We start from the raw sequence: 21,738 nt of genomic DNA, 5'->3' as shown, positions 1-21,738 counted from the left end.
TTTTATTAATTTATATTTATGTTTTTTATATTATTATATTATTATTGTTCTTTTTATTATTATTATTATTATTAGGAAAAATTGTAAGGAAGGTCCTTTAAAAAAAAAAGTGGCACAGAAGGTCCTTTTATGGTGTTTTGGTTGTGAGGAGGGTCCTTTAATCAAACTCCGGCGTTGACCTTATATTCCGGCCATAAAATGTCACATGCCGGTCACGTGACCTCTTAAATGAATTTTTGTTTTTTCTTTTTTTCCCTTTCCCTCTTCTTCCTCGATTTCCCCTTTCCCCTACAATTTCCCTCCCTTATTAACCCTAATTTGAGAAGAAAACTTCAATTCTTAACCCAGAAACTACAATTGAAGGCCAATTGAAGGCATCTAACGTGAGTCGAACAAGGGTAAGGTGGCAATCCCACATCAATTTCAAGTTTACTTTTGCAAATTGAAATTTTTCTTTGTTTGTTGTTCACTGTAGTTGCGCAATTAATGAAGAGGTGTAATTGCGGTCTGCCTGTTGTCAAAAGAACATCGTGGACCCATGAAAACCCAGGAAGAAGATTTTGGTGTTGCAAGTTCTTCGATTTTGAAACAATGCAGAGTGGTTGTGATTATTTCAAATGGGTTGACACTAACATGGTTGATTGGCAGAAGGATGTGATAAATATGTTTTTGGCTTTGAAACACAAGATGACCACTGACCAAAATGTCCTAAAGGCAAGAGTGACATGTTTGGAGCATGAGAACAGAATACTGATTGAGTAAGTTCAGCAAATGCCTAGACATCCAATTGCAAACAGGGTCGGTGATGGTGTGATTAGTAATGATCAGTTGTTCATCTAGCTAGTGTTGTGAGCAATTGTATCAGTGTTGGTTAGTATATTAGTTGTGAAACTGTTTGATTAAAGGTTGTATTAGTTGTTTAGGCATGTTGTTCTTAGTTGGAAATTTGTAATGAACCAATTTGGTTGTTCTTAGTTGGAAATTTGTAATGAACCATATTATTATCAATGAGAAATGAAATGAACACATATTTGGAACTAAAATGCTTCAATATTCTTGTTTAATTCATTCCAGAGCATTCAAAATACAACACATAAGTTCCAAAAGGCTACCCAAGTTCCAAAATGTTGTTAAACATGTCCATACATAAACATAAAAGTCACATACACATAAGTGACATACAAAACATGAAAGCTAATTTAAGCTAGCACAACTAAGACTTAGAAGCTGATCCCTGCAGTATCCTACTCATTGAGGTGGTCTTCTGCTTCCTGAGCTTAGCAGCAGGGACCTTTTCTTTGCCCTTTGCTTGACTTGATGCAGCTGGAGTACCTGTTGGCTGGGAAGGCTGTGTTGATGCCTGAGACAGAGGTGGACCTTAAGGCAGTTGTTTCGGGGTTTTCTGATGTCCTGCGGGAGAGTTACAATTCCGAGACTGGAACCGGACGCCTGTACCTGCAAAACAACGGAGACTCCTTGTGGTGGGAGCTCCGCCTCCGACGGTCAAGTTAGTACTTGATTAAGGAGTAATTAATGCGGAAATTAAAGTGATTGGGTCTCTCTAGGTGAGAGTGTTTAATGGGTGTAATCTGCGTTTTTAGCGTGTTCTCTCCCTTAATGAGGATTAAGGGAGGTATTTATAACCTCGGGAAACGTGTCAATCTAGGTTTAGGTTAACCTTGGGCTGATTGGGCTTCCCTCGGGAGTTGGGCCTAGGTGACCGGTTATCCTAGGTGTCATGGGAAGGACACGTGTCGTGTCGTAATTGGTCCATGGTGGACGGATCATTGCTTGACACGTGGCAGGCTCCTATTGGCCCATGTGACGGACACATGGCGGAACCTGATTGGTCCACTTGTCAGATGGTGATTGGTGGGGAAAAATCCCCTAATCATTTGCCCCTCACAGGTGGCACGTGACTGGTCACGTGTTACCTGTGACAGGTATCGCCCTGTAACAGGCGACGACCTGCTACAGGTGTCACTCGGCGAGAGGCCGAGAGATTCTCCCGCCAAAATTCTGAATTCTGGAAGTGACCCTTCGCCTTCTCACTTCGCCTATTTAAAGGAGTGTTGACTTCGGTCATTTTCACACTTGAAAACTTTGTGAGAGAACATTCGGACCCCTGAACTTGCTCTGACATTTTGGACCCTTTCTGCCTACCGCCTGCTCTGACAAGCCGACTGCAAAGAATTTTCAGAACTTCATCAATCGTCACTCGTTCAGGTAACCGCCGGTTCTCTTACTCTTAATTTTCTCTTTACTTTATTCTTTTTTGAAATGACACCACGGAAGCACACGACACGACCTAGTTTAGTGATCAGCCGGTCACCGGGGACGGCTGAATCTAGGACTAGGAGTGCCGCCTGCCCTTTTCTGGACCCATCTTTGCCCTTTATACAAAGTCCGACTGTATCTGTGTCTATGCAGAGCATGATGGCCAGAACAAAAAAGACTGCTAGGATCTCAAACTCAGACGGCTCCTCCCACAGGGTGCCGATTAGTGAAACATCTGACCAGGCGCCAGATGTGGAAGTGAAACAAAGCGGCTTGAAAGCCGGCAGTTCTGAGGGAGGAGTCAAACTGACCCCTTCCCATTTTACAGTTGACAATTCTACATTCTCTCCTGCTCCTTTTAAAGGAGAGGAGGCGGGCCCCTCCGGGAGAGGGGAGGAGTCGTCCTCTTCGGACTCGTCAGAGGACGATTCTGAGTCTAGCTCTTCTGGCCATGCTTCTCTGGACACAGAAGAGAAAAACAGTCGCCTGCAAGAGGAGAGGCTTTCTCACGCAGTTGAGAAGGGAGACGATTGGGCGGAGCCATCCGCCTCTCACCGAGAGCAAAATACCCCCTACTACTGCACGGTACCTCGGGGCCGGATCACAGCCATGCAAGAGAAAGTGGAGAGCTTTATCGCAAACCACACAATGGGCCCCGACTTTTTAGTGTTTGTGCCGGATCCAGAAGACACAGTCGTCTGGCCGGCTGGTACCAGTTATGATAGCGCCTGCTTTGGCTGCTACGAGGCGGCCATCAAGGCTGGGCTGCGCTTCCCACTACATCCAGCTGTTCAGCGGATCTTGGATGGGTATGAGTTGGGGTTATGGCAGTTAGCCCCAAACTCCTGGGTCAACGTACTCGGCTATGTGGCCGGGTGCGAACTGCACGGGGTGGAGCCGAGCTTCGAGGCTTTCGCCCACATGAACTACCTCAGCCGGACCCCTAAGGCAGGCGGTACCGGCTGGTATCAATTGACGAGCCACAGGGGCTACCTCATGACGAGAGGTAAAGCAAACAAATGGAAGGACTGGCGGAGCACCTTCCTCATCATTGAGAGTTCAGACACAGAGCTGAACAAGCGCTTCAACAGGTGGAACAGGAATCCGCCCCTTCTTGCAGGCGGCCGCAGTATGCCGCCTGTTCCCTCCAAGGCTAAGAAAGAGATCCTAGATAAAGGACTCTTCAAAGTAGAGTCGAAGGTGAACTCTACTTCAGGGATACGAGAGCAAATACCCCTGCACTGCGTCCCGAGCTTCAAATGGCTCTACGACGAGTACTTTTTGGCCGCCTGTGGCCTCAACAGTCGGTGCTCAAGAGGTAGCCGGCCTGTCGAATACTCTGTTGTTCCGTGCATTTCTTGTTATGACTTTTATTAACTTTGCTATTTGTTTTTGCAGCGGACGCCATGAGCAAAATTACCGCCTCCAAGACTGCGGCGGCCATGTTGCGGGCCTCCATCATGCAACAGTCTTCAACCGACTCCCCCAACAAGGGGGCACCCTTGGTGGGCTTCGAACCTTTCACCCTCTTTTTGGAGTTGTGTTTATGCATATACTGACTCTTTTCTTCTTTTTTAGACGGGCGCTCCAAGAGCTTCTTCTTCCCAACAGCCGGACCCCAAGGCCCGGAGGACGATTGTTGCGAGCTCTCCTGGTTCTGCCAGGAAACATGCGGCGGCTGAGAAACAGCCGACCACTTCTTCTAAAACTCCAGCTGGGCCACCTAGAAGTATGAAATTATCCTTGTAAATTTTAGACTTGCTCCCTTCTTTACTAGGTCTAATCCGTTTGTTTATGCTTGATGCAGCCGGCCCTCAGGAGCCTGACTTGGTCGAGGTGGCCAAGTCTATGATCAAGGTCGTTCCTCCAGCTGAAAGGGAGGCGGTCAGGGGTGTCGGAACCCTTGACCTAGACGGGATTGCAGGGGTCCTTGCTGAGGTATACTTAGCTTATTTTTGAGTATTTGAATTCCAGGACGCCTGTTTTCTTTTTTGTTTGGAAACTGACGCCTGTTCCCCTTTTTACTTAGGCCCTGCTCCGAGTGATCGGCCTTCGCAAGCCGCTTGACCGGAAGAACAAAGAGGTAAAGGCTGCAAAAGCTATGGCCGCCTCTGACTGTGATAAGGCAATGTTTCAAATTGCCCAAAATGAAGTTCTGACCATTGATATTCTTTATTATCAGGCGCAGGCTACCGCCGCTATCCGGGCTCAGTTAGAGGCGGCCCAGAAGAGGAATAGCGAGCTGGAGGCGACCATCAACAACCTCAAGGCCGAGCTGAGACCTCTTCGCCAAAAGATGTCCTCATACGAAACCTTGGAGAAATCCTTGGCGAGCGTAAAGGAACGCCTGGTGTCCCAGGAGAAGAGTCTTACTCAGGAGCTCTTGGAAAAGGCCGAGCAAGAAAAGAAAGAGCTGGTCCGGGAGATGATGGAAGACTCTGCTCAAATCCAGCGCATGACTTGGGGCCGCCTCTTCCCCAATGCCGACTTTTCCTCATGGGAAAAAACGTACCGCCAGTGTTCTGATAGATATAATCAAGAGATCCTGGCGGCTGCTGAGGAAGAGGCGTTGGAGGAGGAGGAGCAGCCGGTAGTGGCGCTTGTGCCGCTTGGGGGTAATGCATCAAAGAAGGATGCAGCTGAAGCCGAGTCCAGCAAGAAGAGTGCTGACCAGGCGGCAGCTGCTGATATTGAAGATCTGCCCCCTTCTTAAGCTTTATGTCTTCTTTCCATGGCCTGCGTGCCGTTTGTTTGTATTTACCCGGCCAGGGGGCCGGGGCTCTGAATATTTTGCCGGTCTTTAATGACCGGCTTCCTTTTAATGCATATTTTTGTTTTGCTTCAAATTTGTTTAAGTATTTAAGTATTGAATATTCTGATATCCAATTGTACACTATACCGACTATTTTACATGGCCGATAGTTGCAGACAGGTACGGATAGGCCGCCTATGCCCCTGGACGACTGGTTGTCTGTTTCCAGGCTAGGCGATCAGTCGGCCATTTATCCAATCGGTATTCGAACCATTTTAAAGACTGGATCCCCTTTAGGCAGGCGGTCCTATCATTTGTAAAATTAACCAAGTAGGAAAGTGGTTTCCTACTTGTCATGTTTTAGGCTAGAGACTTTAGGCCGTCTAGGCCGACTGTTCCCCGCCATATTTAATCTAGTGTGAACAGGTGCTGTATGAACACCTTTTTAGTTTCATACTAAATTTTTAGGGAGTGACCAAGTAAACATGATTGTTACCTAGTCGCGAAGTAACTGAGTAGTAGAGGTATCAAGCGGTGGGTACCGGTTGTCCCCCTTTATTCGCCAATGTTTGTTGGCTTTTAACTCATAGGTTGTTGACTTAGCAGGAGTAGTGGTTGAGAGCCCCTGTTTTCTAAAAACAGGCGGACGACTCATACCTTTTAGGCTCCATACTAAGTTTGAGAGAGTGACTATGAGTTAACTTTGGTGTTACTCAGTCGCCGTCACTCCTGCTTGAGTAGTAAAGGTACCAGGCGGCGGAGGCCGGCTGAACCTTTTGATTCGCCAATGTTTGTTGGCTATTAACTCAAGAGGTACCCCCTGCATTTATCCCAAGTAATACAGGCGGTCATCTGACTCAGATGTCAACTGCTACCACTGGTTTGGTTAGTGATAGAGTTATCCTTGTCTCAAAAACGGCTACGTGGTTGCCCTTGGGGACAGTCGTATAGGTGCCGTGTAATTAGTTTATAGAGCAATGTTCCACCCAAAAGGGAGCTGCTCTCTGCGACGAATTTCATCCGGAGGGATGCCGCCGGACGCCTGCTATGATGTTGGGACAGGTCATATTAGTTGTGAAGATTGGATCAGTTGGCTTGGCGCCTGGTCTGATCATTCGGCTTGTGGCCTTGGTTAGTTCTTGGTGAACGTAGGTGCTAAGTAAAAGGAGGGTAGCCGCCTGTTTAGGCACAGGGTCGGCCAGGCCCTGATCATTTTTTTTTAAGTATAAGGGGGGTGGCTGTGTGTTTGGAACCAGTCGACCCTCTTCTATGGAGAGTAGCCGACTATATGTCCAGACGGCGTGCCCCTATGGTGATAGAGTAAAATATTCAATGGAGAGTAGCCGCCTGTAAAGGTACAGGCGGCATGCCCCTCTGAAGATAGAGTAAAATACTCAATGGAGAGTAGCCGACTGTAAAGGTACAGACGGCATGCCCCTCTGAAGATAGAGTAAAATACTCAATGGAGAGTAGCCGACTGTAAAGGTACAGGCGGCATGCCCCTCTGAAGATAGAGTAAAATACTCAATGGAGAGTAGCCGACTGTAAAGGTACAGACGGCATGCCCCTCTGAAGTAAGAATAAAAATTAAACATGGAGAGTAGCCGACTGTTTGTTAGTAGGCGTGCCCCTCTTAGTACAAAATTGAATATTAAGTATGCAAACTTTTATTAAGTAGCCCTTGACTATTTACATCATTCAAAAGAAATATTTCTTAAGATTATCTACATTCCAAGTTCGAGGCAACGGTTGTCCGTCTGGTGTTCCCAGACGGTAGGTACCGTCCCTGACCTCTTCACAGATTCGGTAGGGTCCTTCCCAGTTGGGAGTTAGTTTGCCAGACTCATTAGCCCTACCAACTGCTTCCATTTTCCTAAGTACAAAGTCCCCCACTTTGAGTGGACGCCTGTGTACTTTTTTGTTGTATGATCTAGTCATTCTCAGGCGGTAAATTTCATGGCGCAAGACAGCATTGCCCCTCCTTTCAGGAAGTGAGTCTAATGCCAGGCGCATGGCTTCCCAGTTTGCCTCTTCGTCATATAGCATTACTCGAAGAGTCGGCTCGTAGTGTTCTATTGGAAGAACAGCTTCCGCGCCATAAGTTAGGAGGAATGGAGTTTCTCCAGTCGCCCCTTTTTCAGCCGTCCTAATGGCCCAGAGAACATGTGGTAATTCATCCGCCCATAGGCCGCCTGCTCGTTCAATCTTTTTCTTGAGACCGTCTGAGATGATTTTATTAAAGGCTTCTACCTGGCCGTTTGCTTGTGGACGGCCGACAGATGCAAAGTAGTGTGCAATTCCTTGGTCACCCAACCAGCTTTTGAGAACAGACGTCTCAAATTGGGGACCATTATAAAAAACCATAGACATGGGAACCCCGAACCGAGTGATGACATTTTTCCAAATGAATGAAATTACATCCTTCGTCTTGATTCCCTTTACAGCCTCCGCCTCTACCCATTTAGTGAAGTAGTCGACGGCAACAAATATGTACCTCCTTCCGCCTGTAGCAGGCGTATATGGACCCAGAATATCCATGCCCCACTTAGCAAACGGTAGTGGGCTATGAATGGTAGTGAGGTCAGTAGCCGGACGGTGAATTAGTTTGCCAAACCTTTGGCACTTGTCACATTTTTTCACCATCACCATCGCATCTGCTTCTAAAGTAGGCCAAAAGTAGCCCTGCCGCCTTGCCCGTTGAGCAAGCGTCCTACCGCCTATATGGGAAGCACAGTAACCAGAGTGAAGATCGTCCAGTATCTCTCGCCCCTTTTCTGTAGTAACACACTTTAAGAAGGGTTGAAGGTACCCCCTTTTGTGAAGTTCTCCCTTTATTATTTCAAAACTGGTTGCTCGTTTTTTCAGTGCTGTCGCCTGTTGATGATCATCCGGCAGGGTACCATTTGTCAGATATGCCCTGATTGGATCCATCCAGGTTGAGCTTCTGTCTAAGATTCCAATAGGTTCTTCCTCAATGCTTCTCCTCTTCATTACTTCCCAAAAAACAGTTCGAGGAGTATCACAGGAGGCGGATGATGCTAATTTTGAAAGTGCATCCGCCTGGTTGTTTTCTGATCTCGGCACTTGGGTCAGATGGAAATCCTCAAGGGAGCCGACTGCTTGTCGGACCGCCTGTAAATACTTGATCATGGCCGGATGGGTTGCTTCGTATTCGCCATTGTACTGACTCACTATCAATTGTGAATCGGAAGAGGCGTCTATTTTTCTTGCCCCTGCCGCCTTGCACATGCGGATTCCGGCTAGTAAAGCTTCATATTCTGCCTCATTGTTTGAGGCCTGAAAACTGAAGCGTAGAGCATACTCGTACCTGTCGCCCTCTGGCGACTGACATATGACGCCTGCTCCACAACCATTTGAAGTAGAGCTTCCGTCCACATATACCTTCCAGACTTGGTCTGTAACTTGAGAGTCAGGAGGACGAGTCATCTCAACAATAAAGTCAGCAAAGGCTTGCCCCTTCACTGTTTTTCTAGGCTCGAAAGTAACTTCGAGGCTCTGTATTTCTATGGCCCATTTGATCATTCGGCCTGACGACTCCATGATGGTCAATGGCCGCTTGATAGGTTGGTCTGTATACACGACGACTGCATGTGCCAAAAAGTAGAGCTTCAATTTTTTAACAGCCATGAAGAGTGCAAGACCAAATTTCTCCACTAAGGGATACCTCAACTCGGCATTTTTCAGTACATGACTGACAAAGTAGACCGGGAGCTGACAGCCGTCTCTTTCAGCAAGGAGAACAGCGCTTAACACATGATCAGAGACGGCCAGGTACATGTAGAGTACTTCTTTGGGCAAAGGGCTGACCAGCCTCGGCAAGGAATGCAAGTGAACTTTCAATTTCTGGAAGGCCGCCTCAGCATCCGGCCCCCATTCAAACCTTGCCTTTTTCTTAATTGCCTGGAAAAAGTACAGGCATTTGTCGCCTGATCGGCTTAGAAATCTTCCCAAGGCCGCCAGACAACCTGTTAACTTCTGAACCTCTCGGATGGTACGAGGCGACTGCATGTCAATGACCGCCTGCACCTTCTCAGGGTTCGCCTCTATTCCTCTCTGATTGATAAGGAATCCGAGAAATTTCCCAGACTCAACTCCAAAGACACATTTCTTGGGATTGAGCATGACATGGTGCCGCCTGAGTGTGGCGAAAGTTTCTCGGAGGTTCGACAAATGATCTTTTTGAAGTTTAGACTTGACAATCATATCATCAATATATGCCTCGACATTTCTCCCAATTTGATCAAAGAACACAGTGTTTATCATTCGCTGGAAAGTGGCCGGGGCATTCTTAAGACCAAACGGCATGACCGTGTAACAGTATAACCCCTGATCAGTGACGAAGGGCGTCTTCTCCTGATCTTTCTTCCATAAAGGAATTTGATGGAAACCAGAGTAGGCGTCCATAAAGCTCATCAAAGCATGGCCGGCTGTTGAGTCGACCAGGTTATCAATTTTAGGCAGAGGGTAACTGTCTTTGGGGCACGCCTTGTTTAAGTCTGTGTAGTCTACACACATTCGCCAAGTGCCATTCGGATTTTTAACAAGCACCACATTTGCAACCCAGTCTGGGAAGTAACATTGCCGAATGAACCCTGCATCAAGTAATTTTTTAACTTCGGCGGTTGCCGCCTGACTTCTTTCTTCGCCATGGTTCAGCTTCTTCTGCCTTACCGGCTTCTTTTTCGGATCCACAGCCAGTTTATATACCGCCAGGTCAGGACTAATGCCTGGCATTTCGTGGACTTCGAATGCAAAGATGTCCTTGTATTCTTTCAATAGTTTGTAAAAGTCGTCACCCAGGACTCTCAGAGCAGTCGTCCCAACTTTGACTGTTCGCTCAGGACGTGAGTCGTCTAAGATCAAGTCCGTATGCTCACCAGCTGGCTGAGGGAGGAATTCATCCGACCGCTCCTCTGCCAATGATTGCTATTTTCTGTCTTTTCTTGCGGCCCCTGTCTGGGATGCCTTTCTCTTCTTGCCGCCTGCTTCTTGAACAGGCGCACTCTCCTTGACATTGTCAAGGTCTATTTTTCCACCACTCGACCCAGTGGCCATAACAGTGGGCTTGACATCCGAGAGATAGCACTCTCGGGCCATCCTCTGATCTCCCCTTAGGGACCCGACTGTTCCATTATCCCTCTCAAACTTGAGCAACATAAGAGATGGGATTATAACAGCCTTGGAATTATTCAGGGTTGGTCGTCCCAGAATCATGTTGTAGGCCGAGAGTTCTTCTACTACCAGGAACCGGACTACCATGTGTCGTCCTTCCACTTTTTTGCCCAGGCGGATGGGTAAATCTACTCGTCCCACTGGTGGACGACTCCTCCTCCAAACCCTACTAAAGGGTGGGATGTCGGATGTATGCAATCAGTCTGATATTTTAGTTTCGACAGACATTTGCTACTGATGAGATCTGAGGAGCTTCCGGTATCTATGAGGATTCGGCCAACTCTCTGGTTGGCCACTTTACATTCAATAACGATAGGGTCGTCATGCGGCCCTCTTAACCCTCCTAGATCTTCTTCAGTGATGACAATCTCAGGAAATGAATATTTGGAGGGTCGTTCTTGGTGAACGGAATTTACATCTAACCGTCTGATATTGTCTTTGTTGCCCCTAATAGTGGGGCCGCCTCCTGAGAAGCCGCTTGCAATGGTGTAGATGACTGCATCATCTGTATCGGAGCTGTCGGCCTGTTGATTCTTTTGGTCGACTGCTTTTTTAAGGAAGTGTTCCCCGTAGATTTCTTGACATAAGTGTCAAGATCACCTTGCTCAGCCAGGCGGTCCAGATACCGCATGAGACTGATGCAGTCATTGGTGTGATGACCAACATCTTCATGATAATCACAGAATTTTTCTTGGTTCCGATTGTTTGCAGAACCCTTCATGGGGACCGGCTTCTCAAATTGAGATCCGTCCCTTGATTTCCTTTAGGATAAATTGGCTATCCTTGTTAAACACATACTTTGGGGAGTATGGTTTGAATTCTTTTTTCTTTTTCTGGGCCGGCTGTTTAGAGGAATCAGCCGCCCAGACCTCTTCTCTTCTCGTCTTTGTTTGACGACTGTTTTTGTCGTCCTTCTCTTTTGTCGGACCTTTTCCCGTCTGACTGTTTTACCGTACTACAAAGATCAGTCGCCTGTATATAGGCTTCCGCTTCAATCAAGGCCTCTTGAAGAGTCACCACCCTCTTTCGGACCAAATCAAATTTGAAGGTCGACCCGTCTTTGAGACCTCTGAAAAAGTCAGTATAGGCTACTTCATCCGGTAACCCTTGAATCTGTATTCTCATCAGGTTTAAACCGCCTGATGTAAGAACGAAGCCCCTCCTTCTCGCCCTGCTGAATTGTTCCTAAATCAAGGGTCGTCTTCTTCGCAGGGATGTTCATGGCGAAGTTGGAGGTGAATAAGTAAGCAAGCGTCTTGAAGTTATTTACACAACCAGTCGGCAGGTTGTCAAACCATTGTTGTGCGATTCCTTTGAGAGTCGTTGGGAAACACTTGCACCAAGTGGGATCATCCAACCCTTGAAGGTACATCAGGTTGGTGAATGCCATCAGATGGTCTTCTGGGTTAGTAGTGCCGTCATAGGCGCCTACTAATACATTTTTCACTTTGGCCGGCTGAGCGGCTTCAGTAATTTCCTTGGAGAAGGCCGACGGCTGTTCACCAAGTCTAAGCAACCGTAGCTGCCAGTTCATAGGTTGGACATTTTTTGCTGCATGTCCACCAAACGGAGGTGGCTGTAAAAAAATACTGTTGTTGCGGTACAAACGGTAAGTTTTGGTACCGCCTGGTCGCTATGAAAGCCGGACTGACGGGAGGTTGCCGCCTGACTGACTCTCATTGATACGACTGAGTAATTTCCCAGACTGTCTTGGAAGTTTGAAGTAGAGGCCGAGTCTGACAATCGGTCACTCTTCTTCTGCTCTAGCAGTAGCCGAGCGTCTGTGTATGTTTTCCTCGACCCGTCCGCCTGAAACATGACGAACAGGTTTCCTATTTCCTGGAGTAGGAAAACGGTATTTTGTGAAATCAAGGGCAGGTGGCTCCCGCTTCCTAGATTTAGGATGAGGGGTCGCCTCTCGCCTTGAACTGGTTTCCTCTTCAGTGAAGTGGAGGGTTTCTTAGCCGACTGCTCCTTGTCCAGAGCAGGCGGCTTCTTGTTGATCAACTCTTGAATTTCTCCCTTGAAGTCCCTCATGAAGGTCATGAGTTCATTCCTTGTGATGGGAGCAGACCCATCAGTAGGCTGCTGCCGAACAGGCGGTGCGCCTGCTGGCTCACTTCCAGTTTGAAGATGTTCCCGCTCTCCTTTCGGTATGACGGGTACGTCGGGCCCTTAGGGTCCCGTCTGAAGCTGTGTGAGCTTCAACTTCAAATTCATTCTAAGTATCGTGGTCCGACTGAACTTGAGGGTCGTCTAGGGGACGCCTCTCTTCAGGAGTCGGTACAGACGTGGATGCCATCTCAGAAGTACTCTCCCCACAGACGGCGCCAGATGTTTCGGGGTTTTCTGATGTCCTGCGGGAGAGTTACAATTCCGAGACTGGAACCGGACGCCTGTACCTGCAAAACAACAGAGACTCCTTGTGGTGGGAGCTCCGCCTCCGACGGTCAAGTTAGTACTTGATTAAGGAGTAATTAATGCGAAAATTAAAGTGATTGGGTCTCTCTAGGTGAGAGTGTTTAATAGGTGTAATCTGCGTTTTTAGCGTGTTCTCTCCCTTAATGAGGATTAAGGGAGGTATTTTATAACCTCGGGAAACGTGTCAATCTAGTTTAGGTTAACCTTGGGCTGATTGGGCTTCCCTCGGGAGTTGGGGCCTAGGTGACCGGTTATCCCAAGTGTCATGGGAAGGACACGTGTCGTGTCGTAATTGGTCCATGGTGAACGGATCATTGCTTGACACGTGGCAGGCTCCTATTGGCCCATGTGACGGACACATGGCGGAACCTGATTGGTCCACTTGTCAGATGGTGATTGGTGGGGAAAAATCCCCTAATCAACAGTGACTGTAATTGTGGCTGCTGTGAGGGGTTGGTTGTTGCAGTAGATGTTTGTGTTGTTGAGGTTGCTACCCCTTTTTGCTTCCTAGACCTACCACCTTTGTTTTCAGCAGGTGGTGGTTTTAGAGGCCTGAAACACTTCCTGGCATTGTGCTCTTTGCCACCACATCTGGCACATGTGTTTGGCTTCCTTGCTCTCTTCATATTCTTCCCTGTTCCCTCTCCCTGTGCTTTCTTCCTTTTCTTTTTAGAGGGTCTACCTGGCATGGCTCTATAAACAGGGGCTAAGGCTGAGGCCTATCAGAATCACCCCATTGGTTATGTCCTGGCATTGCATGAAATGCTGGAGCATATGTAGCAGCATAAGTGGCAATATGATAGGCTGGGTGTATAAAATCTTCATAGTTGAGTCTTCTTTTGGCTATGCAAGCTAAGGCATGCCAACATGGGATACCCATCAAAGTCCACCTATAGCAGCCACAAGTCTTGTTTTCAAGATTAACAACAAATGTCTCTTGTTCATCATCCACCTCAAATTCATGCAAATCTACTTGAATTACTCTCATGTTCCAAATCTGTTTCTGCCCTCTCTCAATTATCTTCACAACTGATTGCATGATTAAACCTTCAAAAATCTTTCAAGCCTTCTCTCTTAGCACAACTTCTCTTCATGACATATCTTATGATCCACTCCATTAAAGACAAGATTGGCTTTGTCCTAGCTTCCCTAAGGACATTGTTGAAACTTTCACAGCAGTTGTTTAGCAGCATCCCTAACTTTGCCCTAGGACTAAAGCCATGTCTAGACCAGTGACAAACTGGTATCTCAGAAAGATATGAAAAGCATCCTCACTCAACTTCCTAATCTCTTGCATATGTTTGTCAATTGATGATGAATGGAAAAAAAAAAACTGATCATCCAGTACATGTATAAAGTTTGAGCTTTAAATTCAAGTGGAGGAAACAAACTAGTAAGACATACACACCTTAGTAGAACTCCTTGCAGCCTTCCAGAAGCTCTCTTTGTATATCTGACCTGGGAATTCGAGCTTAAAGTTTGCCCAAATATGTCTGCAACAAAACCTTGTTTTTGCATTTGGGATAACTGTGTTGAAAGCATCAAGCAGGCCCTGCAATTATTGCATAGTGCAATGTTAATAATTGGCACAGAACAATCCTCACTCAATTTCATGAAAGCATTGAAGTTACCTTTTTTCTGTCACTCATGAAGGTAACTGGATCTTCATGCTCATGCACCCAAGTCACTGATGCAGCAACAGAGCTTATGTCATTGACCAACAACTCAAGAAACCAAGTCCAGGTTTCTGAGCTCTCTGTTTCTACAACAGCCCAAGCAACTGGAAAAATATTGTTGTTACCATGTTTAGCAATAGCAGTAAGCAAAATCCCAGGCCAAGGTCCATTTAGATGACAGTCATCCACACCTAAAATGGGCTTGCAACCAGCCATGAATCCCTCTTTACATGGTTGCAAGCAAATGTACATCCTCTGGAAAAATTGGTGGAGAGTTGTCGATGTTTTGTAGCTTCACAACTGCAGTGCTACCTGGATTGTACCTCCTGATTGCTTCAACATAATCCCATACTCTCTTGTACTCCTCTGCTGCATTCCCATGAATTATTTACAATGCCATTTTTTTTGCATAATAACACTTGTAATACCCAAGTTCTACACCTAATTTTCTTCTCACTCTCTTCATGAAAGCACTCATTTTATATGTGGGGTCATCCCTCCAATCCTCCAAATATCTCTCAGCCAGATACTCACTAGTAACATGTGTATTTACATGCTAATGCCCACATTTATGTTCCAGCATAAGACTTTTTAATTTGAAAAGTCTCCTCATCTTTTAATTTCTTAGCATGTATCCTAAACAAACACTTCCTTCTAGTTGGACAATGACATGCAAAAAATTTTCCAGAGACAAAATTACATGCACACCTTTTAGCACAGTACACAGTTATCCTCTTACTCTTGTTGTGAAAAAGCATGTAACTGTATCCATTCTCTATTGCATGTGTGTCTTTATGCCTTTCTAAACACCATATGTGAAGCAAATTTCAACCCATCAGTAAGGTTAATCTTCCTCTTGAAGTCAACATCAGGGTTAAAAACAGGGTACCTAACTTCTTCATCATCTGAACCAGCTGGACTATCCAACTCATCCTGACTATCATTCAAGTCATCATCATCTTCAACTTGTACTTCACCCTGGTCATCACCTCTATGACTGTTTTGCTGCCTAGTATGAATACTCACCAAACTTCTATTCACATCTTCAGTTATCTCCTCATCAACATTGGCGGCAAACAGGTCATTCATCACTTTCATCTTCAAAATCAAGATCACTCAAAACCACATCATCATCCTCATCCCCGTCACTGTGAGTAGCAGGATTCTCTTCACCTACTTCTAGAATGGAGTCAAGAGAAACAACTGGCTGTTGAGTTTATTTCAGGACCAGCTTCCCTTTTTTTTGGTTCTGGGTTGAAGAAGGGTTGGGTTGAGAGGCAGCAGTTTCATTTATGTTCAAGACAGGGATGTGGGAAGAAATGGGAATGGGTGGGCTTATATTTTCCAGATCTAGGGTTCCTGCATTCATTAGCATGTGCTCCTCCTTTAATCCACTCTTTTCTGTCCTATGTCATCATTTTGAGCTGACTGTGTCTTACCCTTTCCTTATCCGATGATGTGGCAACTAAGTCAGCAGACATATAACTACCTAATGAAGTGGACCCCCCCCCCTCAGATTCTGTATCAGTATAGAATCCCACACTTGGACCATACATAACCCTCCTGGTTAGAAATTTAGGCACATGTATCAAAAAAAAGATGATACACCCATCTTTCTGGGGTGCACACAAGAACTCTGGGATATCATTATCATCTTTCAACCTCTCCCTCATTGTGAGTGAATAATTATGCTAGGGTTTGTTTATTAATCCGTTTAGTATCATGCCTAGGATCTTGCTAATTATACTATTGATGATATTATCATGTTTTGTTATGATGATGATTTTTTGTGTCATTCATTACGTTGCTTGATTATTTATTATTCATTGTTATTGTTTGATCACGCCCTTTCTGCAGGTTTAAAGGGAATTTGTACTTAAAATCACGCCTAATAAGATAATTAACAATTTGATTTAGGGCTTAACATGATTTTAATTCAAGTGATCACCAATAATAGATTTATTTGTGCATTAATAATCAACCAACGTAGATTAAACAAGTTTAGAACTAATTTGTTGTATGTATGTTGATCGGGAAGCGCACATGAATATCATAAGAATTTAGTAGAGGCCGATTTAGGGCGGGTCAATCTCTTTTTGGTTAGATTCGTACAATCATCCCCGAATATCCAGTCATGGTTCCAGACCACTATGGAGTTAGCGATCTCCGTGATCGTGAATGGGGTGTAACCTTCACACCCGTGAACGGTTTACAAGTTCCTAAAACTTGTTGGCGACTCTTTTGCTCTAGCTTCTTTCCCTTTGGACGCCACCATACTTAAGTGCATGATCACAGTGGGGCTCAAAGTTGATGTTTGAAATATTCCCTACAGTTTTTGGTACTGAACATCAGGTTTTGTTTGCAGTTAACTTGGGTTTTTTAAACTTAACTTTGGTAGTTGGTACTTATGTGTTTTTTGCAATGTTCCCAAACCTCTTGAATTATCTCTATTATGAATATAGCCAACTGTCGCCATTTTGTCTATTTAAAGTTGTCCTTAGTTTATGATTTTGTCTGTGTTTGGATTAAATGGTAACTTAACAAAGTACATAAAACACAAAAAAAAAAATGCCAATTCTTTATCAATTTTCATTCATTAACCCATAAAATACAACCTTCAAGTACTCATAATCTATCAATTACATGGCATAACTAAAAGACACAGAAATATCATTAGAGAGCTACAAAGAGTAAAATAAGGTACATGACAAGAGCAATCCTAACAACCATGTAAATGTAGCTTACAAATTCATATGCTCTCTCTGTAAATTGAGTAAATTCCTCTAAAAGCACTCTCAGATTATACTCATCAAGATTTGTTTCCCCTGTTTTGTTTCCCATAATTTGATCTTCAGAAACCCACATAAACAGACCACAGTGCCTGCACTTGTAATATGTTCTCCCTGGGTTTGAAATGGAGTCCGAAACCCCAATATCAGCATGTCTTGGTGGATGGCAGTTACAGTAGATGCGTCTGACCCACATGGACCTTCCATATCTGCTGCCAGAACCATTACCATTACCCGAAGAACCAGCCGTGTCAGAGAAATGGAGAAGAGAAAAAATGGAGAGGATAATAAATGCAGCAATGGAGAAATGAAATGGAGAAGAGAATAGGAAGTGGCGCATTTATAGGGAGGGAATAGGTTGATTGGTTTTGGTGGGAAATAACAGAAAATTTGAGAGGGAAATGAATTAAATGGGGGCAAATTAGTCTTTTTTTTTAAACCTAAGCTGCTAGTAAACTAGGTTATTAACGTCTGATTAACAGACTAATCACGGCTGTTAGTAAGTCAAAATCTGGGGTGTATCAGCACGAAGTCAAAAAAAAAAAAAAAGGGTACCGTTGAGAAAAGTCAAAACCTGGAGCGTACCAATGGGAATTTCCCGTATATTTTATTAACAAACTTACATTAGGATGGTACAAAAATACGTATATAACGGACAATGAAATGACAATGTGATGTTGACTGATAGAGAGGTTATGGATATTAAACGTTTTATAAGAGTGTTACAATTTAGAACTAGTAGATCACAAAGAATATTGCACCTTTGCAATTTAAAATCTAATGCTTGGGAGATCCTTCAAATAACCCCTTAACCATCTTCCTAAATGTATATGTATATGATTTCAGTAACAGTTTATGCCTTTGTTAGCTTCAGTACTTGCCTGGCTTCAATATGGACCAAAGGGAAAAAGTACTCGCCACCACGATATCTTTAAAACTCTAAACAAACTTCGATAGACATCATGTCCTGCTTTCGTAACCTGCACAGTTTCTTCTTTGGTCGCTTTGTGCCCTTCTTTCTGCATACAAGCAACAATCGATTGTCATACAAGTGTTGGAAAAGTACTTGAGGTAATCAAAACAGTGGCAGTACCATAATTTTACTACCTTTGGGATGGACCAAACACAACTTTTTAGCTAGGGGGACCAATTTAAGAGAGGAGGAAAGGAGTGGTACATTACTGCCCCTCCGACCTAAATTTCGGCCCTGAATTAAAACAGGACAATAAAATAGTACTCACATAAGCTTCGAATTTAAGCCCAATCTTAATTTCTCCTTCGTATGTGGTGTCTTCATGCACAACATTATATGCTGAAGGATGTAATTCGACGATTCCCCTGTCATTTCCTTCTTCAATAATCCCACCCAGAAAAATCCTGCATCACAGGAAAGGAACTGAAACCATGAGACTTTATCAGACAAGTGAATAAAGGTTGTGTTTGTTGACATACATAGAACGACCAACAAATCCAGTATCGTTGAAAGATTCATCATCCATTATACTGATTTCCAGATGAGTCAAATTCTTCCATTCAGAAAATGAAAAGTCAAACTCGAACTTCTGATTCCAAAAAGCTTCATGGTGATAACCTGTAGTTTTCAGCATTGAGTTTATGGTTAACTATAACAACAACAAAATTATTAAGTATAAGCTCAAATAAATTTGACTAAGACCTCTGGTAGCCTTGCTCCTCCTCACTTCAGTGCCACATTGTATAACTACATAATAGGCCGGTTTACCTAGGAACAAAGAATTAGATAACATCAGTTGAACAACAATCCAAATAAGATCAGAATTGTTTCAAAATTTAAACATATAAATATTTCCACCCTAAAACGTCCTAAGATACAGCTCTATAATAGAAAAATCATGCTTCTCACAAAGACAAGAAGCCTTACCAAATAAATTTCTTGGTTTGATTCCTTCTGCATTAACAACTAGTACTTCAAGGATACCACCTTCCATTGTGAAAAAACCCTGGCTAGCAAAAAAAAGTTAAATATTCTGGTGGAATATATGATAAGAAGAGTTTTGTTCTTCATAAGAAAGCTGAAGAAGAGAATTAAATGAGCAATAAATGTCTAATTTAGTATCATTCAAGTTTAAACATAACAAACCTGCTAATTAACATGACATTTACTGAGGCTAGTACTCCATAACATAAATAATTATGGTTACTAGTTATAAAACATGGGAAAGTAAAGTAATAATGAAACCTATTCTTAGCACATTAAGTTATAAGTTCTGTAAAATTAGAAGAACATTTTAAAAAAAAAAAAAAATATTAGAAAGCACTTGCAAAAGCTTCATCATACCAAGGAACTTTTTAAGGGTTTTTTAGGATTGAACTATACAATAGCCATCAATTTATGTGGCATAGCAAGTATAAGGGTAAGACAGTTTAACTTACCGTGTTTAGGCCCAAGGATTTAAATCTCTAAATCCTGAGGTTTTCTTTTGTGAGAGTTCAGACTTCAGAATAACATTACAACAGTAATCAATTGACAGAATTTATCACTCAAAAATTATGAACCAGAAAGAAAGTATTCAAAATGCTTGTAGTGCTAGTCACAAACTCACAATTATCTTCTCAAAAAGATATTTTCTTCTTTCGAAGGAGGGTATAAAAATGGTAGATTTACCTTCTATGAAATTGTAACATATCCAGCAGCTGATCAGATATTATCAAACAGTGCTGTATCCTGTCATCTTTTCCATTCCTTTATCATCAATCAATTTTCTTACCCTCTCAACATCATCCCATCTACCTTCTTCTGCATAAAAGTTTGACAAAACAACATAACAGCTTGTATCTTTTGGATCTAATCTAATCAGGTGTTCAGCAACACGTTCTACTACGGTGATTGATACATGAGTTGATCTACATCCAGCCAGAAGAGACCCCCAAATTCTCTTATCAGGCTCTACTTGCATACTGTATACAAAATCAAGAGCTTCTTCAACATTTCCTTGGCGACTCAGCAAATCAACCATGCAAGCATAATGAGCAACTTTTGGCACAATTCCATACTTCTCTTGCATGCAAAAAAACCAGTGCCATCCCTCGTCTTCTAACCCACAATGGCTGCAGGCAGACAGGACCGATACAAAAACTACATCATTGGGCTTTACTCCAATTTCCAACATGTTTGAGAAAATTTCCAAAGCCTCATTTGCACAACCATTTAATCCATACCCATTAATCATTGAACTCCATATTATCAGGTCTTTGATTGAACATTTGTCAAAGAGTGCTCTTCCTTCCTTTGTTCTTCCAAATTTACAGTATAAATCAATTAAAGCTGAGATTAAGAATGAATTATGCAAGTAACCAGCTTTAGTTACATAACCATGGATGCTTTCACCAAGCTCTTGAGTGCCTGATGAAGAACAAGCTTGTAGCAAACTGACAAAAGTGACTTCATTAGGCTTCTCACTAGCTGATTGCATATGCTTAAATGTACTTAGAGCCTCGCTCGTGTAACCACTTTGAGCATATGCAGATATCATTGCAGTCCAAGCAATGAGATCCTTTGGATGAAGCTGATCAAACAGTAACCAAGATGGTTTCACTTCACCAAACTTTGCATACATTTGCAGAAGAGCTGTCCCAACAGAAACGGATACAGCAAAGCCAGATCTTAAGCTATAGCAATGCAACCCAAGTCCAAATATAAACTCTTCTGTATCAGATACTGCACCAATAACACCACAGAAAATGCCATTATCTATTTCAGAGCAAAGACTTGTGCATGTCAGCGAAAACAAATAATGCTTCTCTTGAGTAGCCATTGTCAATGCATCCACGAATCATCGTCTTCCAAGTGACTACATCTTTCTCATGGACTCGAGCAAAGACTTGAGCTGCATACTTGAAATTCCTACATTTTGCATACATGTCTATGAGAGAGTTTTGGATGTTATTTAAATAATAAAATGATGTTTTAAGACCAAACCCATGAACTTGTTTTCCCAATATCAGTGAATCAAGCTTAGCACAAGCTGGCAAAATACTCACAATGCTCACAAGATTAGGTTCCATCCCTTCACATATCATGTTCCTAAATACCTCAATAGCACCCATATATTCACCATTCTTTACACATATCGAAACCATCGCACTCCACAAGACCAAATCCTTCTTAGGTACATCAAAGAAAAGCTTCCATACAAAAGGGGTATGAACATTACCATAAACACCAATTAAAGCAGTCACAACTGAAATCTCCCATTCAAATCCCATCTTGATCACCAACCCATGAACACAGAAAGCAATGTTCTTCCACCTTAATACATTGATAGACCGTAGCACGCTCAATATTGTAACATAATTCGGCCTCTGTTCATTGAAAAGCATCAACTTGAACACATCAATGGCATCTTTCGGGCGGTTTCGACTCACTAAACCAGAAATGGTTGAAGTCCAATGCACCAAATCCTTAAATTCACCATAAAATTCAATTGGGTCTTTTATAGAGGCAGCAGTGTGGTATAATGTACTGCAGTATAAACTAAATAATGGAGTTTGGAGGGAAAATCTTCTGTTGGTAATTTTATCGAACAGGTTGTGTGCATTCCTGAAACTGAAATGAATGGGATACTTCAGTGCCATAATTTGCAGGTAATTT

The 21,738-nt window shown here is 43.6% G+C and overlaps 1 protein-coding gene and 1 pseudogene across 1 annotated transcript; both read right to left on the bottom strand.

The window, feature by feature from the left end:
* Window positions 1-17,995: 17,995 nt before the first annotated feature.
* LOC110731752 (elicitor-responsive protein 3-like) lies at window positions 17,996-19,075 on the bottom strand. Its single transcript, XM_021911650.1, has 5 exons — window positions 19,009-19,075; window positions 18,784-18,849; window positions 18,561-18,699; window positions 18,350-18,485; window positions 17,996-18,127 (listed from the first exon to the last, which is right to left on the bottom strand). Exons 1-5 carry the CDS (start codon window positions 19,073-19,075, stop codon window positions 17,996-17,998), a joined length of 540 nt encoding a protein of 179 aa, XP_021767342.1.
* LOC110731509 lies at window positions 18,350-21,731 on the bottom strand (annotated as a pseudogene).
* Window positions 21,732-21,738: the final 7 nt, after the last annotated feature.

Source organism: Chenopodium quinoa, unplaced genomic scaffold, assembly GCF_001683475.1.
Source record: "Chenopodium quinoa cultivar QQ74 unplaced genomic scaffold, ASM168347v1, whole genome shotgun sequence".
NCBI classification, from domain to species: domain Eukaryota; kingdom Viridiplantae; phylum Streptophyta; class Magnoliopsida; order Caryophyllales; family Amaranthaceae; genus Chenopodium; species Chenopodium quinoa.
This window is presented reverse-complemented; position numbering and strand designations above follow the sequence as displayed.